Source organism: Terrapene carolina, unplaced genomic scaffold (genome assembly GCF_002925995.2).
Source record: "Terrapene carolina triunguis isolate 2854851 unplaced genomic scaffold, T_m_triunguis-2.0 Scaffold190, whole genome shotgun sequence".
NCBI classification, from domain to species: domain Eukaryota; kingdom Metazoa; phylum Chordata; order Testudines; family Emydidae; genus Terrapene; species Terrapene triunguis.
The window spans coordinates 3,072,969-3,100,400 of NW_020664541.1; the positions used below are offsets into that span (position 1 = coordinate 3,072,969).

The 27,432-nt window shown below is 46.3% G+C and overlaps 1 protein-coding gene across 2 annotated transcripts in view; it reads left to right on the top strand.

The window, feature by feature from the left end:
* The window catches only part of SLC6A13 (solute carrier family 6 member 13), a 58,437-nt gene that overhangs the window by 818 nt on the left and 30,187 nt on the right, over positions 1-27,432 (top strand). The window contains exons 1-6 of one of the 2 annotated variants that reach the window (XM_024224496.1): positions 1,218-1,314; positions 1,347-1,397; positions 11,492-11,626; positions 13,966-14,106; positions 15,274-15,358; positions 19,609-19,741. In XM_024224496.1, the coding sequence (XP_024080264.1) occupies positions 1,218-1,314; positions 1,347-1,397; positions 11,492-11,626; positions 13,966-14,106; positions 15,274-15,358; positions 19,609-19,741 (642 nt within the window). Of the gene's footprint in view, positions 1-1,181; positions 1,398-11,491; positions 11,627-13,965; positions 14,107-15,273; positions 15,359-19,608; positions 19,742-27,432 lie in introns of those variants that run through there. The other variant, XM_029912114.1, reaches the window with a different exon arrangement.

The window sequence follows — 27,432 nt, forward strand, 5'->3', positions numbered from 1 at the left end:
GGAATGATACAAGAGTAACTAGTGGGGGGTGTGTGTGTCTGTCTACGTCCCTCAGCTGCTCTAGCCTGAGAGAGAGGTAAATAGCGAGGTCCCCCAAGGATCTGTACTGGGACCAGTTCTGTTCAACACATTCATAAATGATCAGGAAAAAGGGTAAATGATGAGGTAGGAAAGTTTGCAGACGATACAGAATTACTCAAGATAGTTAGGTCCAAAGCTGACTGCGAAGAGTCACAAAACCAGGTGACTGGCCAACAAAATGACAGATGAAATTCAATGTCGGTAAGTGCAGAGAAAACCATCCCAACTATACATACAAAATGATGAGCTCTTGGAGCCATTGTGAAACAGCTGTTCAATGTGTAACAGCAGTCAGAAAAGATAACAATGTTAGGAACCGTTAGGAAAGGGATAGATAATAAGACAGAAAATATCACAATGTCACTATATAAATCCATGGTACACTCGCACCATGAATACTGCATGCATTCTGGTTGCCCCATCTCAAAAAACATATTAGAATGGGAAAAGGCACAGAGAGTGGCAATAAAAATGATTAGGGGTATGGAACAGCTTGCATAGAAGGAGAGATTAAAAAGACTAGGACTGCTCACCTTAGACAAGAAATGACTAAGGGGGGGATAAGATGAGAGGTTTATAAAATTAAGAATGGTACTGAGCAGGTGACTAAGGAAATTTTATTTAAGCCTTGACATAACACAAGAACTAGGAGTCACTTGATGAAATTAATAGGCAGCAGGTTTAAAACAAACATAAGGAAGTACTTCTCCACACAACACAGAGTTAACCCATGGAACTCATTGCCAGGGGATGCTGTGAAGTATAAAAGTATAACTAGGTTCAAATAAGGACTAGATAAGTTCATGGCGGATAGGTCCATCAGTGGCTATTAGCCAAGATGGTCAGGGATGCAACCCCATGCTCTGAGTGTCCCTAAGTCTCTGATGGCCAGAAGCTGACCCTGGATGATGGGAGATGGATCACTTGATAATTGCCCTGTTCCGTTCATTATCTCTGAAGCATCTGGCATTGGCCACTGTTGGAAGACAGGATACTTAGTTAAATGAACCACTGGTTTGACCCAGTATGTTCTTATAAATTTCTGACTTGTTGAATGACTTGTAAACATAATGCTGAAAAATGGTACCAATCCTTTGAAGGTGGGATGGATTACAGAGTCCCTGGGGCAGTTAGCAATGGAGAGACGATACCTGCTCATCCAGGCATGGAAAAGCAGAAGGAAGAAGAGAAGAATCAAACACTGGAACGAGGCCATTGGAACAACAAGCTGGAATATGTGCTATCCGTGGCTGGGGAGATTATTGGCCTTGGTAACGTCTGGAGGTTCCCTTACCTCTGTTACAAGAATGGTGGAGGTAAGTACAGCCCTAGCTCTAACCACTTAGATCAGCTACCCCATCTAGCCACTGATTTCCCTCTGTTGTTCTCCATTGGCCTTAAAGCTTCATGGTCACTTGCATTTTGAATTGCTCTGTGTCTATCTGCACTTGAGAGCTTTGTTTCCAAGAGGTGGTCAGTGAACTTGTTTGCACCTCAGGGGTATACACCTGTGTGCACAGCGGGCCTGATTCCTAGAGGTGCTACGCTTGCCCAAGAAATGCATTTCCTTGGGGGGCAGAGGCAGCCATATTCGCTTGGCACCATACATCTTGCAGTTTTTCAGAGTGTCAGTCTGTGCCAGATTTCCCACAAGTGCTCAGTGTGTTTGTCCACTGCTAGGAAGCTTGTTTCCTAGAGGTTTCCAGAGTCCACATCTGTGTCCCAGGGACCCATTTGCTGAAATGCCTGGAGCCTGGCTGTCTATGCCCAAAAGGCCAATTTCCCAGCAGTCACCAGGCTGGAGTTCTTCACATACAGGCCTGGCATATCTGCGTATTTCCTGGAAACTCCCAATGAGTTAAGGACTCCTGGTGTAGTACAGGGGTTCTCAACCTTTTTCTTTCTGAGCCCCCCCCAATATGCTGAAAAAACTCCATGCCCACCAGTGCCACAACAACTTTTTCTGCATATAAAACTAGAGCCAGTGCTAGGGGTAGCAAGCAGGGCAATTGCCCAGGGCCCCACATCACAGGGGGCCCCACAAAGCTACATTGCTCAGGCTTCAGCCCTGCATGGCAGGGCTCAGGTCCTGTGCAGTGGGGCTTTGGCATTTTGCCCTGCACCCTAGCAAGTCTAATGCTGGTCATGCTTGGTGAACACCCTGAAACCTGCTTGCGGCCCCTCAGGGGGCCCAGACCCCTGCTTGAGAACCACTGGTGTAGTAAACACATCCTGGAGGGTACCCAGCATGTCCGTCTGGCCCTGCAGGGATGCCTGTCGTACTCATTGTGTGTGTGGCAGGGATGGGATCCTGTAACATGTATGTATTAAATCATTGTACGTGAAGGACCTGTCTGCCATGAAGGTGAACATTTAATAACTACACCTCTACCCTGATATAACACTGTCCTCGGGAGCCAGAAAATCTTACTGCATTATAGGTGAAACTGCATTATATCAAACTTGCTTTGATCCGCCGGAGTGCACAGCCCCACCCCCCCGGAGCGCTGCTTTACCGCGTTATATCCGAATTCGTGTTATATCGGGTCATGTTATATTGGGGTAGAGGTGTAAATGCCTGTGCACCCCGAGGGCAGCAGTTTTCCAGAGGTGCCAGGCATGCAGCATTACTGAGGGGATTCAGGCCTAGTTTCTCTATCCCAGGGGTAGGCAACCTATGGCACTTGTGCCGAAGGCGGCATACGAGCTGATTTTCAGTGGCACTCACACTGCCCGGGTCCTGGCCACCGGTCTGGGGGGCTCTGCATTTTAATTTAATTTTAAATGAAGCTTCTTAAACATTTTAAAAACCTTATTTACTTTACATACAACAATAGTTTAGTTATGTATTATAGACTTCTAGAAAGAGACCTTCTAAAAACATTAAAATGTATTACTGGCATGCAAAACCTTAAATTAGAGTGAATAAATGGAGACTTGGCACACCACTTCTGAAAGGTTGCCAACCCCTGCTCTATCCTATCATCTGCTTCTCTTCTGGTATGTATTGCTAGTCAATGGGTGCTAACACGAGTGGTACACCGTCTCCAGGAGAGACATTGGGGTGAGTGCAAGCGCAGAGACAGCAGTGTCTGTGAGACGTGCTTTATGGGGAAAAGAGCTGAGGTAATATTCAGTCTCCCCTCTGGCGTCTGTGAAGAACCCCAGCGTTGCTTCCTTTCCCTGCAGAATCATCTTGTCTGACTGCGATCGTGTGTACGTGAGATGTGTGCACACTTATGTACGTGTGTAACGTGTCTGACACAGTGTGATGTAGGTGGGAGATGGAGTGTGCATCTTTGTGTGTGCGAGACGCCTGCCTTCCAAGCACCCTGGGGCTATGCAGGTAATAATTAGTAATGGATACATGAGCCTGTGGGGGGTATTTCCATGCATCTTCTCTATGGGGAATTCCCCAGTGCAGCAAATTCGCTTTGTGGGTGGATTGTTGGTTTTAGGTTTTGCTGTTAGACTTTTTTCTTAAAGAAAAATTTAAATCCTCTCCCCTTCCCCCAAGTCCTGCTAGAGGTCAGAGATATTTCTGTGTTTTCTGTGGAGAACTTCTCCAACGTGTGGAGCAGGGATTACCCCCGTTTGTGTTTGGTGATTTGCTAATCAGACTCTCCGGATGTTCTCAGTTGGCAAAGTGAGTGGCATGGGGATCTTGCACTGAAATCTTCTGGATTTCACTTGGAAAAGTCTCCTGGGTCTAACTAAACCACTTTCTCATGCCATTGGCATGAAAAGGATTAGCCAGTTAGCTACTTTCACATTGGCTTTCACTTGGTATTTGCTGCTTTTCACCTGGTGCTTGAGAATGTTGTTTTATTTTTGAGGGGGGATTAGAAGGGAGGATTTTTCTTGTTTTTCATTTTTAATCTTGAACGTATCTAGGTCACTAGCTGCATGGTTTCTGCTTTCATTCACCGTACTGTTCCCATGGGCTCCCTGCACAGCCCCTGGAAGTACTTAAGGATAATGTGAAGACTGGTCCCTGCTGGAATGGGAAAAGCAGCTCGCAGAGCCACCTTCCTGCCCCTGTTGCTGGTGTTTGTTAGTGAACCAAGATGTGGTAATGGTTATCAAGTGCTAGGGTCCTGAGAGGAAAGGGACGGTTTTGGGTGGTGTAGAACCTTTGTGAAGCTGTCTTATCAGAGAGAACCCAGTTTTTGGTCAGATAGTTCAGGATATAGAGAGATGGACTTCCCAAATTTCATCAGCGCTAGAGGTGAGCCAGACCCAGAACTATGGATCCAAACACGCACAGGCTGGGGTGGGGTTGAAATCTGTAACAGAATCTGGCATCTGGGGACAGAAGCTGTGTGAAATTATTTGTGCAATATTTTTCAACAGAAAATGCAGATTGTTTAACCAAAACAATTTGTGAATTCAGGTTGATTTTCATAAATTGTTTCAATCAGGGGGAAAAAACCCTGGAAATGTCAAAATGGTTTGTTTCAGCATTTCCAAAACAAAATGTTTCATTTTGGAAGGACATTTTGTTTCACAGCATCCCTCAATTATATTTAAAAAAATGGAACTTTTAAAAACATCAAAATCAAAATGAAACTTTTTTGATGGTTTGGTTCACTAAACATGTTTGAAATATTTTTCTTTTGCATCGACCAGAAATTAATATCTTATTTTTCAAAAAAAAATTTTGGACCTGCACTTGAACTGGATATTTTGCACTTGGGACCATTAACTGCCTTCCCCCAAGGTTAGAAAAAGAATGATTCATATGGTGACTCTTTTTTGTAAAGTGAGGAGGTGGTTGCCAAACAGCCTCTATTGGGGAAGAGGAAAGTGAAATGGGGGGTAGCTGAGAAATTATCTATTTGAATTACGTGAAACAGGGCAGCCTGTTACTTTTCCTTTCTTTTTGGCTCATTTCCACTTTGCAAACAAAGAATAATCTTTTGAATATTTAGAGTTCAGTATCCAATACCCAAGTCCAACATGAAAAAATAACTGTTCCTTCTTTTTCACTCTGACTGGGCTTAGGTTGTGCCCCCCTGGAAGGGGTTAAACCCTCGCTAGGGACGTTGGCCTCTCTGATGGAGAAATATGGGGGAAGCATGTCTGTGTGGGTGTGCGTGGGTGTGCTTCTCTCCTCTCTCCCTGTGTGTCACCCCCACGTACACACCACCTCTGGTCTTGTGCTTGGTTGGAATCTTATTTGTGAGAACAAAGCAATAATACAAAGGAACAGAGGGAGGCTAGAATTACAAAGCCAGACCTCAGAGTCCTTTGTCGGGCTCAAACTCCCCCTGGCTTCACTAGATTAAAAACTCTGTAAGGGCTTCAGGATTTGACCTAGCCTGTGCCTGGGGCAGGATAAAATGAGATTCAAACTGGGAAAATTGAACTAAGACTTGAGCCTGTTTTGGAGATACAATTAAGAGGCCTCTCTTGAAGTACAAAATGGAAACCTGTAACAGATTGGCTCTGTTGTAACTGCTCCCTCTGACTGTTGTCATGTCCCTAGGGCCTCAGGCCTGAGCAGTTGTGAAATGTCCTTGCTCCACTACATTATACCACTCTTCAACTGTCTGTGTAGCGGCAATCCTACCCCCATCCCCCACCGCTGTAACTACATCAGAGGTCCCTGTGTTTTACATCTGATATGTAACCAGTCTCAATTATAGTTCCTTATCATGGTTGTGACATGTATTTTCCAGTCTGTGCAGGCAAAAAAAAATGGTCATGTAATTGTGTGTGTGTGTGTGTGTGTGTGTGTGTGATGCCCACTATTGGCTGGGCCACAAGGAGGATAAGAGACTGCCAGACCTAACAAAGCATCCTCCTTTACTACTAGATGTCTGTGAGCCTATGACAGGGCCTATAGGGCTTCATTTTCAGACTCCTTGCGCGTCTTTCCTGTGAGCTTGTGATACAAATAGCGTGCTACCAGATATCTGAAAGGGTCCAGTGTACTGCACTTTCACCGTAACCCCCTGCAAGGCACAAGTTACACATGGAGGTTCCAAGAGAAAAGAATGGTGAAGGCTGTTTGTCAAGCCAAGTGTGAAAATGCCACAGGAAATCAGTGTGGGAAGGCGCTAAGGGTGGGACTAGGCTTCGCTTGGAAGTGAGACAGGGAAGTGATAGAAGAGGTGTCCCAGGTATGTGTGTGGGACCCTTGCATCCTCATGCCTGAGGTGTGCAATGGAGTGGTGTCTCAAGCATAGGTGCTGGAACTAGGGATGCTGAGGGTGCTGCCGCACCCCCTGGCTTGAAGTGGTTTCCATCATATTCAGGGTTTACAGTTTTGTTCAATGGCTCTCAGAACCCCCACTATACAAATTGTTCCAGCACTCCTAGTCTCAAAGCAGGAAGCCCTGTAATTGACTGGCATTGAAGGCTAAATTGCAACAGCCCCTATGCCTCACACAAAGACAAAGCAAAGATGTGTCAGCTGGAGGTCAGGCAGAGGCGAGCCTGCCCTAGCTTTGGGTTGTACGCTCTAGGAAATAGCCACTTGGCATTCACACATGTGCAGACTTGATTGTGAGTCATTTTATGATCCATGCGGTAGAAGGGGAGTCTGAGGTAGGATTACAAAATGAACAAAACTTTAGGTTTATTGGAAGCCATCTTGCTAATGGACAAACTAGAGAAGCGTTTCTCAAACTGTGAGTCGGGACATCAAAGTGGGTTGCGACCCCGTTTTAATGGGGTTGTCAGGGATGGCATTACATTTTCTGAGCCCAGGGCCAAAGCCCGACTCCCACTGCCTGGGGCCGAAGCTGTAGCCTGAGTCCCACCACCCAGGGCTGAGGGCTTCAGCCCTGGGTGGCAGGGCTCAGTTTACAGGCCCCCCACCTGAGGCTGAAGCCCTTGGGCTTCGGCTTTGCCCCCCTGCTCCCCACATCCAGGGTGGTGGTGCTTCGGCTTTGGACCCCCAGCCAGGGGCGGCGGGACTCACGCGGGCTCAGGCTTTGGTCCCCCTCCGGGGGTCATGAAGTAATTTTTGTTGTCAAAAAGGGGTCATGGTGCAATAAAGTTTGAGAACCCCTGAACTAGAGATAGCCAGAGATCCTGAGGAAGAGGGAGGGCCAGAGCTCAGGGTCCAAGTGGATGAAGCCCAAGTAAGACAACTATTGTTGCTAGGTGGGGAGGTCATTTGGTAGCCTGTGTGAAATAAGTGAGGGAGGCTGCAATACTTTTCCTACTGGACAGAGGTCCCCCTCAGAAGGACACCCCCCTCCACGTGGCACCAACAGCCTTGAGGGCATTCTCAAGAGAGGTCAAGGACTGTGAATAGGCCATGAAGACTGGTCTCCCCTCTTGTTCCTGGAGGTGGCCTCTCTGCCTCAGGGCTGAACCTTCCTGGGGATGGGGACAGTGTGGGGTGGCTGGTGTTGCTGTCCCCGGGTGAGCCTGTTCTGTGAGTGAGGAGAGGACATTTGCCTCCAGAGCTGTCAAGCCAGCCCCTTTTACTAACATTACATTCATGTGGATTATTTTCAAAGTTTGTGTGGGAAGATAGCAACCCAACCCGGAGAGGCCAGCTTTAGCTCAGGCACTGAATTTTAAAAAACAAGAGAGAGCAATTCTGAAGCAACAGCATCTGACTAGCTGAAAGGCTTAACTCCTTTCTGTTGAAGGAGGTTAAAGCATCACCTATGGGCTCCCATTCAGTCAATAAAGCAGTGCCTGTCTGTGTCATAGCCCAGTGCCTCTATAGAAGGACCAGTCTACTTCTGCACTAGCCTGGGCAGACTTCAATCGCAATGGCAGAGTGCCAGGACCAAGTAGAAAGCAGACGCAGCAGCTTTGCTAATTCAGGGCTGAAAGAAGTTCACTATAATTTGCAATTTCTCACAGTTACAATATTGGCCTGGCCTGGGGATGGAGGAAGGAGTTTAATAACAGCAGCAATTAGTGCACAGGAACGGTGTTAAGCCTTGAAAGAGCCCGTTAAAGTAGGAGAACCAGGCAGAGAAACAGCTCTTGAGTTTTCCTGAGCAAGTTCACCCATTTCATTCAGCATAAATTACTTCTTTAGGTAAAATGGATGTCAGCCAGATCCATTCTCAAGCCAATGCTGATGTGATGTAAACTGGAGCACCTTCGGTGTGTGCCATGGGATCACTCCAGAATCCTACTTGGATACACACTGAGGAACTGTGATGCTCCTGCAGCTCACCCAAAGATGTCTTTAGAAAACTTTTCTGGCCAAAAAATTAATTTCCCTAAAACTGTTCCCACTCTTGTGTCAGCAGGATGCCAGCTGGCTCGCAGGTGGGGTATGTGGTGGTGTGGGAGTAACTACTGGAGTAGCAGCAGATTTGAAAAACAAGAGATTTTGTTAAGAAGCTTAATTCAACTATATGGGTAGGAGAGAGAAGCAAAGCTTCTAGGCTTGTTCCAGAACTCCACCCACCCGGACAATTCCCCCAACAGGACACTGAGTGATGACCGCCTGAACCAATAAAACGCAAGATAGCAGTATTGCATCTTCAGAACTTTTGGTGGATCAACTTACTGTGAGTGGGGAGGATGCTGTTACCTAGCAACTCTGGGAAGACGATTAAGGCCTGGTCTACACACAGGTGGCTAGGGGTGTGATTTTTTTGGTACCAATCTGGTTATACAAGTACAAGCCTAGTGTGGACGCAATTGTATCAGCACAAATGAGGTGCCCTATAGACTATTCCTATGAGAGAAGGGGAATAAACTATACAGGAATGAACTATATCAATATAAGCACCTTTATACTGGTATAACTCTGTCCACACTAGGCAGATGTACTGGTACAGGCAAGTCTCATCTTACGCGGGGGTTCCGTTCCGCGGTTAGCGCATAAAGGGAAAACGGCGTATAGTGAAACACTCATTGAGTTCAATGGCGGGCAGAATCGCCCGCACTACAGATGCAGTTTTTATATTGTTGTTTTTCTTTTTTTTCCCCATTTTTGCCGACCGCACAAAGCTGAATTCGCGCATGTTAAATGCGCCTAAGATGCGACTTGCCTGTATAACTATACCAGTGTAGTTAAAGTGGTACAACTTTTGTGTCTAGGCAAAAAGTAACTCTCTCATCCCCCACACTCCTCCCCAGCATTCTGGCACTGCAAGTTGCACTAACAAGTGAAAAGCTGTTAAAATAAAATAAAACCATGCAAGATTAGAGCTGATTGACAAATAACGAATTACATACACCAATTGTAACTGGTTTCATTTTTTTTGTGACATTTTAATTGAAAATGTGAATCAAGTTTTGTTATTTCCCATGTTTTCAATTTTTGGAATATTTTTCAAAAAGGTTTTTGGTCAGCTTAGACACAAGACATGTTTGTGTTTTAAATCAAAATACAGTACACCTCTACCCCGATATAACGCTGTCCTCGGGAGCCAAAAAATCTTACCGTGTTATAGGTGAAACCGTGTTATATTGAACTTGCTTTGATCTGCCGGAGCACGCAGCCCCGCCCCCCCGGAGCACTGTTTTACCGCGTTATATCTGAATTCATGTTATATTGGGTCACGTTATATCGGGGTAGAGATATATTTAAATAACAATTTCTTTGAAAATGGAAAACAATAACTGATTAATGACAATTTTCGATTTAAAATATTCCATTAAAATTTTCAATATTGGGCATTTTTGGACAAGATTGCATTAGAAAACTTTGAACCAGCTCTGCATAATATCCTCCCCCCTCCCCCTCCCCAGACTTAGGCTCTAATCCTGTGAAGATTTATGCATATGCCTAACTTTACTTATGTGAATAGTCCCAGGGACTTCAATAGAGACTATTCACATAAGTAAAGTTACACATGTAGGTAAATCTTTGCAGGATCAGGGCCTTCCTTGCACTTTGACGTCTGGCTGACCCATTAGTTCTAATCTGTGCAGACCCTGGGCCTGGTCCAGTCATGGTTTTGCTCAGTAATTACTGTGGGATTTTCATTCGTTTTGTTGGAAAAGTGTGGAATTTCTCAACCGTACAGTGTCACTTTGGACTCTGCAGACCTCTCAGAGTCTGCCAGGTGACTTGCTAGCATCTGATCCACACGAGTCTACTCATCGCCCATTTATTTCTGCTACATATATTAAACTCTAGACTGGCCTACAAGCATGTACTATAATGGGCCATGGTTCAAAAACGTCTCAAGAAGAGGGAAAGGAGGCAAAAGGAAGGAGGCATTTCTGGGTTCACTGTTAAATGTGCCCATGAAATAGACAAGATATGCAATGTGGCTAAGTTTATTGATGCAGGCATCTTAAAGTTTATATTTCCCATTATTTTTGTAATATTAATTGATCAACCTTGATGATGCATTAATAAAGCAGGGAGGATAGACTAGCTCTGGGACCTTTCCCTGCAGTTGTATAGCGGAAGAATCAACTGCAAGTATTACCCCAGCATGGAGTAATCATAGACCTGATTCATTTCTTAGTCTTCTGATGTTCCCTGAGCCTCTCACTCCCACTGTAGTTAATGGGAAATTTGCCATGGACTCCAGTAGCAGCAGGACCGGGCTCCCAATGTGAGTGAAATGCCTTTCTGTACTACTTTCCTTTCAGTTGTGCGTCTGCCTCTTAATAACTGCTAGGGAATAAGATGAACAAAAACTCAAATTGGGTGGAATGGTGGGAGCAGGCTGAGTTTATCCAATACTTGTACGTTAGCATTCTGAGTATTACCAACTCCAAGCATTCAAAAATCATAAATCAGCCTCCAAAAAATGCTGAGATTTCTTAAAAAGTGTAAGTGTGTGTGTGTGTGTGTGTGTCTGGAGTTCCTTTGTATTTGCCTTCTGGTTTTTGAGCCTTTAGGGTTTGTGTTTCAGCTTTTCTCCCCACCCTCGGAGCTAGAAACATTTATAAAAAGATGAATCTGAGATTCTCATGGAATTACATGACTCCAGGAGCTGAGGCTTTAAGAAACTATCATGAGACTCATGCCAAAATTTGCAAGAACATAGGCCACGCAGGCCTGTGCAAATACATGTAAAGACATTGACCCTGCCCAGGAGAGCTTACAACTGAAGTAATAACAAGACTTGTGTAATGCGATCTGGTCTCTCTGCCACAGATGCAGATTTTAATTTTCCGAGGCAACTGGCAGGTTTGTCTTTATACCCCATCAGGTTTTAATGCCTCATTCACAGTATGGTTGAAACTATGCAAGCAGTAATTGTGTTTGAACTGGGTTATTGCTAGCACAATTTCCTTGATAAATTGATAGGGATTTTTTTCTTTGCTGTGTCTCCCAGGCCCCTTGCATCCAGGCCCTTCCCTTCTCTGTTCTCTACAGCCCATATTGCCATCCGTGTCTCCTTTCTCAGGGACCCTTCTTAGAGCATTCTTTGTCCTGGGGGAATTTTTCAGTCCAGGCCTAAGTTGGTCAATGGTCTAACATGTTTTCTTTTCCATGTACAATGCTTAAATCTGCCAGGTGCTTTCTTTATCCCCTACCTCATCTTCCTCTTCACCTGTGGGATCCCAGTGTTCTTTCTGGAGACAGCGCTAGGGCAGTACACCAGCCAGGGAGGGATCACTGCCTGGCGGAAGCTCTGCCCTCTCTTTGAAGGTGAGTAAACCTCAGAGCGCAACCCTTTTTTGGAGGGGGGATGAGGGGAAATGTAGTGCAAGGGTCAGGAACTACAGCTGGGACGTCTATCCCTCTTAAAAGAGACCCTCCCACTATACCCATGCTGTTCTCTGAGAAATTCTCTGAAAGTGGCTGTGGTGTTACCATGAAGAATTGTGTTTACCCTCTCAGATCAGTTCATGATGTACCTCATCTGGTATTCTGCTGCTCTCTCACCATCAATATGTGGTGATGCTTTAGAGGAAGGTGAGAGCCTGCCATAAAAGTCTCCTCGACTTTCCCCTCACTCCCCTGTTGTTCATCCAAAATGGTGCTGAAAAAAAACTCTTGCCTTTCCCATCACTCTGGTCATGTTTGCTGTCCTTGTCAAATCACATCACTGGCTCTCTTCACCTCCTGCACTGAGGTGTGAGCTCTGGCTATGGAATTTGCCCACAGGCAGAATTGTGCTTCTGGATCTAAACTTTATTTAAATAATTCAAACTGCTGTAACCCTTATAATTGCAAAGAAAACCTAAAATATATGAACTCACATTTAAACTGATGCCGTGTCATCTTCCTGAGTTTGTAGACAGCCTGAAACAATAGCTCTTAGAGGTGTCTTCTTAATGTGGTGTTAATTCTCAAACCCAACTATGACATCATTTTAGCATAATCATCCAATGGGGTGTTTATCCCTGAATCCCAAACACTTCCAATGCTTTCTTAGTTACCAAAAGTCTCAACTGTCTCCTATCCATCTGCCAAAACCCTCCAGCTTCTCCCCTGACAACTTCTACAGACCTGGTAGTTTGCTGCTCAAATAAAAACTTTAGCACATTGAAAACTAAAAATGTGAGGTTGAGCAAAATCAAAACTGAGTGTAATATTGAACTGAATGACAGGAGAGACATTTCTCACTTCCATATTTAATTCAATAAAAAACCTTCATGTTCCAACTTCCCTGAAATGGCTGCAAGGTGTTCTGTCCATAACACCAGGTGGTGTGGAAAGCCAGGGAGATAGCTACAGAATGAATTGAGGGTTGCCAGAGTATATGAGGCCACTTGGCTAGATGGACCAGTGGGGTAAATTTCTGTTTCTTTACGTTAGTAGGTGGCTGCTCACCCTGCTGTGCAAATACAATCCACATACTGTGCAAAGTTCAAACTTCCATCCCTTCCTGGGGCGTGGCTTTATTAACAAACAAATACGTAAGTGAAAACACAAAGAGCAGCTCACATCTCCTCAGGCATGGCTGCTCCTAGAGTGCCTCCCTGAGGACTGTTCAATCCACTCATAGATCCTCAAGCACCAGGAAACCTCCCATTCTTCATTACCTACAGATGAAGTAATGAGTTACCTGTAAAGCCTGCTTCCTTTCCCAGAGGAATCATCCCTTACTAACAGGGTGCAGTATTTCAGGAAAACACTGCAGAGGCTGGAACTGATATAGCTTGGAGTACCCTATACAGCTACAACTCTGCACCCATTCTCCTATTGTGAGCTCCTTACAGAGATGCCTGCTGGCAGATGTTGCTCAGGGTCCCTGTAAGCAACACGCCCCCCCGCGCCCCCCCCCCCCCCGCAAACGCTCCTGCATCATTCCCTAAAGTGAGGCCTGAGTGGAGTAGCTCATAATAGACTGGTTTACTTGAACCATGGACATCCCAGCAGCTGTGTCTGAATTGAAGGTGTAGGAGACTCTGGCCTATAGACCCCAATGTGTGCAGTGCTTTGCCTTTGGAGGTTGTTGACATCCAGGACAGTTTTAAATATTATTCCATAGCTTTGACCTTTTTTTTTTTTTTTTTTTTCTCTGCTGGTAAAAGTTTGGTTCCAGGGACTATTAAAGTGTAATTCTGACTCTGCTGTACTCATTAGTCTCTACAGACTATCTAGCCAGGATTCTCCTGCCACTTAGCAACGTGGGTAGGGCAGTGGTCATGAGGAAACCTTGACACCAGTTGGCAACTGCCCTGAAAGTTGCAGCCCCCAGATCACAAACGCTTTCCTTACATGGAAGTCCGTCTCCCAGGGAAGCTTCCACTGGCTGCCATGACAATGTGAGGCAGCAGAAGGTAGTCTGGATATCACTGGGAAGACGGTGATGGGTGGATAGTCGCCATGCCAATATTCACATTGCAGCATGGGAACCCCAAAATAAGAGTCGAGGAGGTGGGCAAAAGGGGGAGAGAACCGGAGCAGTGGGCAGTACAAACAGAGGTGGGTTTGGAGTGCTGGGAGAAGCAGGGTGCTGTGGCAGGCTCTGGTCCTAAGATTGTTCCAGCTCATGTTCCTCTCCTTGTTTATCAACACTGAGGCCCTTCTCTCTGCAGGAATTGGTTATGCTTCCCAGGTGATCGTCGTACTCCTGAATTTCTATTACATTATCGTCCTGGCCTGGGCCTTGTTTTACCTCTTCAGTTCGTTCACCATAGACCTTCCCTGGGGCAGCTGTGACCACGAATGGAACACGGGTAACCCTGAATTCCCCTCTATCTCATCTCCTCCTCCAACTCCCCATCAGTTTGCTGGGAAAAATCTGCCACCAGCAAATACCATCTAACCTGAAAAAGCAACATCCAGCCTGCTGTGGGGGGGGGGGACCAAGGCCAGTGCGAGTGGCGAAGAGGCCTGGTTTATTGCCATATTACCTGACACAACATCAGTCCTGCTGATGGTAGAGGAGAAGAGGCTCAATTTCATTTGATAAGCTGGATCTCTTCTAGAAAATGTCCTAAAGTGCCAGCCGCCCACAGCTCCCATTGACTTCAGCCTTTCACTATGCCTGATCAGAGCAGTAAACCAGTTGGTGTGTTATGCAGGCTCCCCCATGCTGCTCCAACAACAGATCTCAGTCCTGGAGGGGGCTCCCCTCTCCTGGCAGCTGTGGGGACGGGAGGGAAATTCAGTCTATATTCAGCCCTCTGCTTTTTGTGCTCTGCTTCAATAACGGGAGCCCGTTCCTACTCGGGAGGCCCACCCCTCCCCTTGGAGGGAAAAGGGGAATTTAACCTTTATGATCATACAGTCCTTGGTTTCTCCCCAGCACTGCTTTGCAAATGGGACCCCAACCCTGCCCTGGAAGGACCTCTTGTTCTGAGCAAGAATAGGGATTTTAGAATATTTTTCTCCCTTTGAACATTATGCTGCTGGATGGAAAGGGGATCTGCAGCATTTCCAGAGGTGAAAGTGGGCCGGTACGGCATACCGGTAAGAAAGTGGACACCGATGTTAAAGTGCTGCTGCAGCAGCGCTTTAAGCACTGTACCGGCAGGGCCGCTGATGGGGGGGGGGAACGCAAAAGGGGCAGCTGCCCCAGGGCCTGGCGATTTAAAAGGGCCCGGGGCTCCTGGCAGTGGCTGGAGCCCTGGGCCCTTTAAATCACTGCCAGAGCCCTGGGTGGCGCAGGCTGTGCAGTGCTGAAGGGCTGGCTGCGGGAGTCTGGCCCCAGCCCCGCCCCTTCTGCCCGAGGCCCTGCAACTTCCAGGGGCCCAGAGCTGCACCCCCCCCTTGCCCAGGAGCCCGGCCACCCTGCGTACCAGTAAGTCCTTTAAGTTACTTTCACCCCTGAGCGTTTCCCAGGGGCTCTGCTATTCCAGTTGTATCTGTTTATGTTCTTTCTCCCTGGGCCTGTCCTGCAGAGAACTGCGTGGAATTCCAGAAGGCAAATGCCTCTCTAAATGTGACGACCGAAAACGCCACCTCCCCTGTCATCGAGTTCTGGGAGTAAGTGAAAGGCTTGTGTTTCTCTGACTCCTCTGGGAGTTACAATCCCCCAACCATGACTCTCAGCCCTTCCAGGCACTTCCTAGTTTATACATCTCAGGGTTTTCACAACACTTTAAACTGGACAGCACCCAGGAGAACAACATGGGTCAAATTCTGCTCTTGATTACTGTTCTGTTAATTTACAGTAACTTCACTGAGGTCAGTGGAGTTCCTTTGGATTCACACAGGTGTGCCTGAGAGGATACTCTGGCATCCTGTCTTATTTAGATCCTCCCTGTCTTTCCTGCACTCTGACCCAAATGTTGTCCCCACACCTATGCAGTCTCACTGACTTCAGTGAGGGGTTCCACAGGGGTAAATGAGGTAAGAATTGGCTCTCTGCCAACAGACCTCGTCTTCACTGCTCTTTCTCCTGCCCCCGGTCCTACTCATTCTCTGATCATTCTCTTCTCACATCCTCTACCTGTTTCTGTTCTCTTCTCTCTCTCTCTCCTTTTGGTTACAACACAACTGCTCTTTTCTCCCATATCCTCTTTCTCTTCAACCTGCTCATGGTCACTCTTTATACGATCATATCCCTTCTCAGCGTTGCCCAACGGGTTCACAGAGTTTCAGTCTAAATCTGTTCTTGACACATCGGGTCAAGTTCATCCTGAGTATAAACTCCACTGACACAGTGGAGTTAAAGTAGGATATCAATGGAGTTGCACCAGGGATGAACTTGGCCCTTGTTTTGCTCCAGAGAGAAGCTGAACTGGTCTCGGAGTTACTCTATGGGTTATCTTTGTAATTTCATCCTGGGCTAGTATAACATGGAAAACACTGGCAGTACATGGCTCTGTGGATGAGGGGAAAGCAGTGGACGTGTTATTTCTTAACTTTAGCAAAGCTTTTGATACGGTCTCCCACAGTATTCTTGCCAGCAAGTTAGAGGTATGGGCTGGATGAATGGACTGTAAGGTGGATAGAAAGCTGGCTAGATCGTCGGGCTCAATGGGTAGTGATCAATGGCTCCATGTCTAATTGGCAGCCGGTATCAAGCAGAGTGCCCCAAGGGTCGGTCCTGTGACCGGTTTTGTTCAATATCTTTATTAATGATATGGAGGATGGTGTGGACTGCACCCTCAGCAAGTTTGCAGATGACGCTAAACTGGGAGGAGTGGTAGGTACGCTGGAGGCTAGGGATAGGATACAGAGGGACCTAGACAAATTAGAGGATTGGGCCAAAAGAAATCTGATGAGGTTCAACAAGGACAAGTGCAGAGTCCTGCACTTAGGACGGAAGAATCCCATGCACTGTTACAGACTAGGGACTGAATGGCTAGGAAGCAGTTCTGCAGAAAAGGACCTAGGGGTTACAGTGGACAAGAAGCTGGATATGAGTCAACAGTGTGCCCTTGTTGCCAAGAAGGCTAACGGCATTCTGGGCTGTATAAGTAGGGGCATTGCCAGCAGATCGAGGGACGTGATAATTCCCCTCTACGCGACATTGGTGAGGCCTCATCTGGAGTACTGTGTCCAGTTATGGGCCCCACACTACAAGAAGGATGTGGAAAAATTGGAAAGAGTCCAGCGGAGGGCAACAAAAATGATTAGGGGGCTGGAGCACATGACTTATGAGGAGAGGCTGAGGGAACTGGGATTATTTAGTCTGCAGAAGAGAAGAATGAGGGGGGATTTGATAGCTGCTTTCAACTACCTGAAAGGGGGTTCCAAAGAGGATGGATCTAGACTGTTCTCAGTGGTGGCAGATGACAGAACAAGGAGTAATGGTCTCAAGTTGCAGTGGGGGAGGTTTAGGTTGGATATTAGGAAAAACTTTTTCACTAGGAGGGTGGTGAAGCACTGGAATGGGTTACCTAGGGAGGTGGTGGAATCTCCTTCCTTAGAGGTTTTTAAGGTCAGGCTTGATAAAGCCCTGGCTGGGATGATTTAGTTGGGGATTAGGTCCTGCTTTGAGCAGGGGGTTGGACTAGATGACCTCCTAAGGTCCCTTCCAACCCTATGATTTTATGATTCTACAGCTGGGAATGGGGTGAGATCAGTGGACATCCATAGGGTAGCAGCCACACCTCTCGTATCTTGCAAGGTTGGGCCTTCTCAGTATGTGAATTTGGGGGGCCCTCAAGAAACACTAGTGCTGCAGGAGTCAGTGCTGGTGACTCAGCAGGTGGGACTCTCCCTTGGCATCAGTACTCAGCCCAGCATGTTGACCATGGGCTGGAGGATGGGGACGTTTGTATAAGATGTAAAAACAAGGGCTTGTGATCACTGAAGATTCCACAGCCCCTGGTGGGAGGAGGGGCATTGCTAAGCACAGTGTCTCAGCTTCATTTCAGTCAGAGTAAACTCCCTTCGGCGACCCTAAATCCCCCTTGAAGATGTAAATGGCTGCAGTGTTCCTCCCTGCGTGTCCCAAACTGTTGTGCAGAGCTGCTGTGCCCTGTTGAGCAGCAACCTGTGGCAGCTTCAGTTGAGCACAGGGATGTGATTCTGACTGCTATAATCCACATTGGAACACAGGGGGTTCCTTCTGGGAGGGAAGGAGCTGGGTCAATGTGTGTTAATAAGCAAACAGTTAGTTCTGGCCGTAGTCAGCTTCTCTTCTCTCTCATGCTGCCTTTCACTAACTCTCCTTGTTTATCCCCCCTCTTCTCTCTCCCATAGCTTCTCTCGAACTGTCACGTGTACAGCGTGAGCTGCAGGGCTGGCATTTCTTGGCCTGCTCTGCCCGTGGCTGGCAGCTAAGAGGCTGAGGTTAAAATCAATGTTTTGAACAGTTCTGTAGTATTGGGACAACAGCACACGGGAGTGGAAATTTCCATGGTTCCAGCTTCTCGGTCACAGCCTCTGATACAGGGGAGAAGCAGGTTCTGCTCTCAGTCGCTGGGAAATGGAGGGTAGGGGCCAGGGGAAGAGGGTAGATGTTTGCTTGAAAGATGCAAATCTGCATTATAGTGTGTGCCCTTCTGGGGCTCCCTTGAGCTGCACTTGGTGCCCCCTTCGTCTATAGTCCCATGCTCTGTTACCATTACGCTCTTGTACCCTGCCAGGGTCCTTTCATGCTGTATGCCCTTGTGCCGTTCACTGCTGCATGCACGCAGGAGGCCTCCATTTAGCTGGCACTAGGAAAATAAGTGAGATGGGGAAATGCCAGAAAGCGAAGGGGGATTTCCCTTGGGCTCTGTGAGATCCTGCCTTTGGGCGGGACTGTTGATGGGGAGAGCAGGCATTTTCTTGGTCCCTGGCTGATGGGGCTGTGCAGCAGGAAAGGGTGCAAGTGCATCACCCATCTTGGATTGTTGGCATTCCAGGAGGTGCATCTTTTAGTTTTTGGATGATGCAGCAGGAGAGGGCACATGTGCATCACCTGCCTCTAATTGCTGATGCTCTAGGGTGTTACTTGGCCCAACCTTTGCGGGCTGGGACTGCAGAACAGATGAGGAGTTTGTCTTCTGATCTCTGGGTGTGCAGACGACGTTGTGGGAGAGGCCAGCAACTTCCATTCTCCAGCAGCTGGGGCAGCACAGCTGGGAAAGAGTTGCAGAAGCTGCAGCGTGGGAAGCTGCTATGTAGTTAGCGTCCTCAGTGATCTCCATTATTCTCTTGCTTTGTCACGTGGTCTTCTACAGTCCTGGGCATGGCACATGCTGCCTTGCAGTTTTGGCTCCTAAAGGGGAATATCTTTATACTGTGTGATCCCAATCCTTTGTCATCCTACCTAACGGAGTTGGAAGGAATTAGCTGAGGGTGGTCCTCATGTAGGATTCCTTGTGATCTATGTCAGAACACCAGCTGGTTTAAAGCACTTCCGAGGGGTAGGGAAATCTTATTATTTGTAATGCAGTATGCAGCAGCTGTGATCAGAGGCCATGTTGTGTTAGGTGCTGTACATTCATGTAGTAAGAGATTTCCTGACCCAAAGACCCTGCAATCTAAATAGACAAGACAAAGGGAGGGAGAGGGAATGGAGGTGAAGTGTCCTGCCCAAGCAGGTCAGTGACAGAGCTGGGAATGGAGCCCAGGTCTCCTGCCCTCTAGGCTGGGACCCTGCCCACTGGGCCTTTCATTTCTGAGAGGGAAACAGTTGAGGAATGTCCTTTGCGCTTTCCTGAGGTGCACAGTTCAGGGTTAGGGCTTGATCTCCCTAAACTGCAAGGCATCACCAGGGGCCCTTGAGGGCTGGCTGGTCATTGAGGATCTAACGGCTGAACTTAGCAAGACTCAAAGTCTGTTTGCCTTCCCAGGAGGAGAGTGTTGAAGATTTCCGCTGGCATACAGCACTTGGGGAGCCTGCGCTGGGAGCTGGCTCTTTGCCTCCTGCTCGCCTGGGTCATCTGCTACTTCTGCATCTGGAAAGGAGTCAAATCCACAGGCAAGGTGAGTGCCTGTTCAGGTCTGGCCTCCGCCTTTATTGCAGTCCAAGGTGCTGCAGCTCCTGAGCTGAAACCCAGCTCTCCCAGACCCAATGAGAACTGGCAACTCCCTCTAGCGCTGGGCAAGCCCAGCAGGGTTCAGCTCCCAAAGGGGTTTGTGAACTGGAATCTGCAGGGGATGGGAGCAGATGGGTTTCTATGAATTTGAACCTCCAAGAAGAACACTTGTCTTTGGACCCCTCCCCCAAAGAGGACTCCCTTTACCACCCCCAGCTACCTCATCACTCCAGAAAACACTGGGACCCATTCTTATCATAAATGTCTGCAGGGGAGGCCCAGTGCTCTCCTCCCACGTTCCCACTCCTTCAGGCCAGGTCCTCAAGGAGCTGCCACCTTCCCTCCATTGGGGTCTTCAGGAGAGGCTACCTGGCATGGGCTGGTGATTCTCCCACGTCCTTAAAGGATCTTTTTTATTTGGGGGCGTGTGTGATGTGCCAGCCACCCATCCCCCACTTATACAGAAAGATTAGGGAGAACATTCCTTCTCCAGCTGGCAGCTGGGGTTCAGAGTAGCCTCCAAATCTTTCAGGTGATAGCTAAGGAAACCCTGAAGGACCAAAGGGCCCCCTCTGCCTCAGGACCAAAGGAATTTTCCATCTCCTGCCCTTGGCCCCAAAGAGAACTGTATCCTAGCACAAGTTATAGAACTGGGGGGTTGCCAGTGAATTTACTCCTGGGGTAAACCAGCCCCAGCTTACTCCTTTCCATTCCTGATTGCTCACCCACGTCCTGACTGAATTATTTGTGAGTTATTTGCCAATCTGAGACATCCAAGAATGTCCAAGGTGTTTGACTTTTTGCATGACATTTTGATTACAAAAAACCTAGAACGATATAAAATTAACATGCAATGTAGTTGTAGCTGTGTCAGTCCAGGATATTAGAGAGACAAGGTGAATGAGGTAGTATCTTTTATTGGACCAACTTCTGTTAGTGAGAGAAACAAATTTTCAAGCCATACAGAGTTCTTCTTCTTCTTTTTCTTCTCCTCCTTGCTCGGTCTGGCTCTAAAGCTTGTCTCGCTCAACAACAGAGGTTGGTTCAATAAAAGATATTACCTCACCCATCTTGTTTATATAAAATTAACATGGCACAAATTCAATGGATTAAAAGCTGGCTAGCTGATGAGTCTCAAAATGTAATTGTAAATGGGAAATCATCGTTGAGTGGGTGTGTTTCTAGTGGTGTCCTGCAGGAGTCAGTTCTGAGCCCTCTGTTATTTAATGTATATATCAATGAACTGGAAAAAAACATAAAATCACGACTGATGAAGTTTACAGATGAGACACAAATTGGGAGCATGGTAAATGAAGAGGACAGGTCATGGATACAGAATCATCTGGATTGCTTGGTAAACTAGGCACAAGCAAACAATGCGATTTAATGTGTCTAAATTTAAATGTATACAATGGAACATGGACTGTAGGCTGTATTTCCAGGCTGGGAACTCTATCCTGGGAAGCAGAGACTCTGAAAAAGATTTTGTAGTTGTGGTGGATAATCAGCTGAGCGTGAGCTACCAGTGCAATGCTGTGGCCAAAAGGGCTAATGCGATCCTTGGATGTATAACGGGAATCATGAGTAGGGGCAGAAAGGTTATTTTACCTCTGTATTTGGCACTGGTGCGGCCATTGTTGTAATACTGTATCCAGCTCTGGTGTCCACAATTCAATAAAGATGTTAATAAATTGGAGAGGATACAGAGAAGAGCCACAAGACTAATTAGAGGATTAGAAAACATGCCTTATAGCGATAGACTCAAAGAACTCAGTCTATTTAGCTTAACAAAGAGAAGGTTAAGGGTTATCTTGATTAGTCTATCTAGATACGTACATATCTGGGGAACAGAAATTTGATAATGGGCCCCACAGTTTAGCAGAGAAGGGCATAATATGATGTAATGGTTGGAAGCTGAAACTAGACTAAATTCAGACTGGAATTAAGGGGTCAATATTTAATAATGAGGGTAATCCGTCATTGGAACAATTTACCAAGGGTCGTGATGGAGTCTCTATCACCGATAATTTTAAAATCAAGGCTGGATGTTTTTGTAAAAGATCTGCTCTAGGAATTATTTTGGGGCAGTTCTATGGCCAGTGTTATACGTGAGGTCAGACTAGTTGATCACAGTGGTCCCTTCTGGCCTTGGACTCTATGAACCTGAGTGTTGTATCTCAGTGCTTTGAAGCGTGGAGTGCCCTGGTCTGCAGTGCCTGCAAATAACTGGTTTGGGAAGTGGACAGGCAGATGAACTAGCATGACCAGGGCCCAGCAAAGAGGCAGCCATACCCCAGGGTCCTTTAACAAAGGTCGGGGGTGGGGAGGGAGAGGGAGGAGGCAGGTGTTGCAAGGAGATGTTGCCTACCTGACAGGAGATGGGGCTTAATTCACTCATGTTTGTAAAGTGACTTATCTTCAAATAAAAGGCACAGTAGAAGTGCAAATTCTAATAAATGCAATAATGGGCAGTGGATGGAGGGAGACTGGAATTAACAGGGAAAGAGAGAATAACTCCTCTGCTCCATGATAAGCACCCCGACCTAATCTGCTCAGCTACCAAGCCCTCCCTCTCTCTTGGTGACAAGACCAATACTCTCCTGCATGCACCCCTTTCCCCCCGTGACAATAAAGGTGTCTTGGTTAATCGTCCTGCTCACCTTAGCTGTACTTCCTTGGTTGCCTGCATTCTCTCGTACTCATTCTCTTCTGGAACAGAGCTGTGTAACTCTGGCCTGACTCCATCCCATCCCTGCTTCCTTGATCTTTGTTAATGCAAATGACAGTAGCATGTTCTGTAAGATCATTAGTTAGTTTCTGCTCCCCCTCTTGAACCATTCCCAGTTGGCTTTCTGCTTGGAGTCAGCAAGCGCAGAGGGACATAAAAAGGTTTTAATAACAAACGGTGTCCTCTTCATGCACTTTAAACAAAACAGAACCATGACGTGGTGGTAGAGCTGACCGAATCCACTTGCCATGAGCGATAGCATGGATGTCAGTGGCTTTCCTGAGTTCACTATGGCCTCAGAAGCTGGCAAACCTCTTAAGAATTTGTAGGAGTAGGAGGGGTGGAGTAAGGGAAATCACCTTGTGAAGACGATCCTCTCTGGTTCCTATGGAGCAAAATATGAAGAAGAAAAAGGCAGTTACTGCTGTGGCCTGGTGAAAGAAGGCAGAGGCGTCTATAACACATGACTCCCAGCAGGCATGATGGTAAGGCACTGCAAACTAATTTACAAAGCATATGCTATGCAAAAAGCAAACCCAGTTGATGCTAGATACATATTCCATGCAAAAACACCAAAGGATCTTAACAAAAAAGAATGGTGAGAGTAATTTCTTTGGCACAGACCCCATGGTCAGAGAGAGACTTCTCAATGAAGAAGCTCAGCTTTCCCAAGAAACAGACATAGATGCAGCTAGGGTGATCAATGTACAGAAACCCAGCATGAAACAATGGCTGCTGGAATGCAAGCCTATCCGAGGGGAAAGGCTTTGCCAGTATTGGGGAGTTACCTGTTGCCAAAAGAAAGGGACAAAGAGTGACCTGAAATCACCCCCCCAACTAAAAGCAGCAGGAGTGACCTCATGCATCCCAAGGCACAGAAAACTGTGCATGGATATCCAGGAAGACACATGAGTACGGGCATTTTCCTGGAGAAGATTGTCACAGATGGAATCACTTTGCAGAGGCACGTGGCTCTGACTCAACATGACCATGTATGTTATTGACCAGCGTGTGACAGAACAATGTTTCTGATCCCAGCAAGGTTTCTAGCGATATGGTTAGTGCTAACAATGCTCAAGAAATAAAAAGATTGTGCCTGAGCCAAGCATCGAGTAATACCTCATTAGACCCAGATGTTCACATTGCTGGATACATTCTTAAACCGGAGAAAACATTCTCCAAATTGAGACTGCCAGTTTCACAGCAGTCACTCGCAAGCATCAAATGAAAAGCTTAAAAGAGAGAGCCCATGCAAGCTACAAAGCAGATATACAACTACCACAATGAAGCTTGAATCATCTGTTGTGGGCACTTGGGCAGCACCAATTTATGGGCCTGGAATCATGTTTGGATCTTGAACTTATAAAACTGGTGCAATCTCTAGATCCAAATAGGAATGCAAAGCCTGATATTCCCATAGAAAGCTTCAAAGCAGATGGGCTATTACCATCAAACATTTCCTTTTATCTTACCCCAATTCTCACCCCACTCATCTGTGGGCCAGGAAAGACCTGACCTGCATACTCTGATCACCTGAATCAGGTAGTAGATCACATAGTAAATATAGGGATAATCATTAAAATGACAACCTGCAGACTGGACTTACTTGCTAGCTATTGTACAGAAGCCCTCAACAGGCAAATATGGAGCCTGCGTCAATCCTTGAGACCTTAAATGAGTGGCAAAACCTTTGCCAATATTTGAAGACATTACCTCTAAGCTTCCTCAGTGTCCTGGATGCAAGGTCAGAGTGTCAGTCAAGTAAACGTCCTGAACAGTCAATCCAAAAGACCACAAATTTTGTGGATGTGGATTCCTTCACCTACCTTTTTGGCACAATCTGAGCCAGAGATAAAATACAGTGCAAGGCTGATGAGATATGTGAAGGATTCATTGGAGTTGTAGCCATCATCAATGACATTCTAGTATTTCCTTATTCAAAGGGAGGACATCAATCAAACCTTTCTCCCCTTCCCTACTTCAGAGCTGACCAAAGGTGCTGGAACAATTTTTATAGTGAGGCGCTGATGACAGAAACCATGTATTTGGGTTGTTATTACTACTTCAAGCCAGGGGGTGCAGCAGCAGCCCCAGCACCCCTAGTTCCAGCACCACTGGAGGTGACCGAGAAAAAGATGCGCACCTGACCTAGGAAAAAGCATGATTTGCATTCCAGCAGAAGATGGGTTGGAGATTGCTTTATGGCAGATAGAATGAATCCAGATCCAGCAAACATCACTGTGGTAGAGGACATGGAACTACCACCTAATCCTGCAGAAGAGGGGGCAATTCTTGTATAAGAAATATGGCAGAATATAAAGAACATAGTTCTATTGTGAGCTATTTGGGGCAGGGAATCCTCTTCATTATGTGTGTGTAGAATGCCTAGGATGATGGGGACCCAGTCCCTGACGGGAGCCTCTAGGCACCACTGCAATACCAATGATTGATGATCCTAATAAAAGAAATGGATGCAGTGGGTTTCCTACTTCGATCATAACAAAACTATCAGCAGACAGGTCTAGGAAGGGAATTGGTGCAGCACTGCTCTAGGAAGGCTAGCAACTATGTTGTATATCAAAGTCCTTCATGCCACCAGAAGAACAGCATGCACAAATGGGAAAATGTATATACATGCATGCATGTATGTAGTTGTATTTGAGTACAATCCCTTTTGTCAGCATATATAAGCATATGTTACAGTTGAATCTGACCACTATCTGCTTGGATCAGTCCAGAAGAAACCACTCATCGCATTACCACCCAGGTGACAGACAGGGTCTTAAGTTGCAGAGGGATAATAGCCAAATTGTGTATTCCCCAGGAAAATACACCCCCGCCCCCCTGGTACTTGGATCAAGTACTTGGGTCACTGGTACTTGGGTCAAGACAAATGTTGGAGTTAGTATGCAGGTGCATAGAATCTTCCAGCATACAGGTGAAGATTAGAGGTAACCAATGGAAGGATGAACAAATGAAACAAGTAATATTGGATGGATGGGGAGAAATTAGAAAGAAAATGATTTCACATCATCATGCAATACAGGCACCATACAGATGAACTTTCACTCTCATGTGGCATAACCTTTTAAAGGTGAAAAAACAGTTATCCTATTGCATTCAGACTAAATATTCGGAGATAAACCTCACTAGGCACATGGCCATGGAAAAATCCAAACAGAGACTTTGATGTATTCTTTTGGCCTAGTACGTGTTAACCATCTTGTCTTAAGATGTCTGATATGCCTTAAAAAGTATATAGTAAATGCAAGCGCATCAGTGATTCTGCATGAAATGCCAACAAAACCATGTCAACCAATGGGCACTGATTTGTTTATGTTGAACAATGAAGACTACAGTATGTCATTGTTGTGGTTTACTATAGCAATTAGTTTGAACAATCCCCAAAGTACCACAATAACCCAAGTTATATTTGCAAGACATAGAATCCCAGAAAGGATTAGCACGGACATTGGACTTCAGTATTCCTCAAAGGAATGCAACTACTTTGCCAAAGTAAGGGCTTTCAAACATATCTAAGTCCATCTTATTCATAAGGCAAGTAGGCTAAGTAGTAGAACACATGATGCATAAAGACCCCTATTTTGGACTACCTGAGTATTAGAACACTCCTTGCAACAGCTCTAAGTCACTCGGTCCTGATGTTGATGGGATGTCTGTGTTCAGCATTGCTCTTTATGTAGGAACAGCTGAAACATGAAGCAGTGAGTCTCAGCCAAGTGCCAGCTGCTAGTACCAGTGCTCAATGCTGATGCTGCAGTACAAGGGAGACAGGATGGTGGCCACTGGAAACCCCTTGCTCTGAAACTGGCAAATATTGAAAAACCGTATCAGGTTCACACCCTGAATGCATGTGAATGTTAAGACAACCATTGTTTGCTTCAGACACCAGAAAAACATCACATTCTCTGAACTTGCTGACTGTATCCTGGCTCTAACATCAGTATGGAACTCAGCAGTCCAGAAACTGATATAGACACACCCGTCATTTCCACATACTGTTTCTCCACCTGTAATCACAACTTGTGAACTGCTGTAAGTAGTGGCAGGAACAATAGCACCCTCTGGAATGGCACAAGTGCCCCTACCTACGAACCCATTTGTTACCAGGTCTGTCTGACCGGCAGAGCTGGGGGAAAGTTTAGACTCGCAAGGTTTTTGATGTGACATCACAGTTTAAATGGGCTTCTGTCTTACAACACCCAGGCACCCAGTGCATGTCTGTATTACTTCAATAAAGAGTTGAAATGGCTATTTGCTGCTAGGTTACATTCACCTCAAACAATAAGACTAATTCTTATTACTACTGACGATTCCTTGATGATATCCCAAGGACTGTCTCATCATGGGGGGAGGGATAGCTCAGTGGTTTGAGCATTGGCCTGCTAAACCCAGGGTTGTGAGTTCAATCCTTGAGGGGGCCATTTAGGGAACTGGGGTAAAAATCTGTCTGAGGATTGGTCCTGCTTTGAGCAGGGGGTTGGACTAGATGACCTCCTGAGGTCCCTTCCAACCCTGATAGTCTATGATTCTATGAAGGGAGATGTACCAGGACAAGCTGCTATTTGCATCCATCTTGTTAGTTTTAGATTATGCTCTCCTGGCCTACTCCATACCAAGAGACTTGCTTGGTATGACTCCTTCCTTCGCTTTCCTGTCAGAATGAGCAGATGGAAATAAGGGCCCAGATTCTTAGCTGGTGTAGATCGATGGAACTACATTGAGTTCATCCTGTAGCTACCCTGACTTACGCCAGCTAAGACCAAGCCTGGTGCATAGATCACTACCAAGGGTATGTCTACACTACCCAGCGGATCGGCGGGCAGCGATCCATCCAGTGGGGATTGATTTATCGCATCTAGTCTAGACGCGATAAATCGACCCCCGAG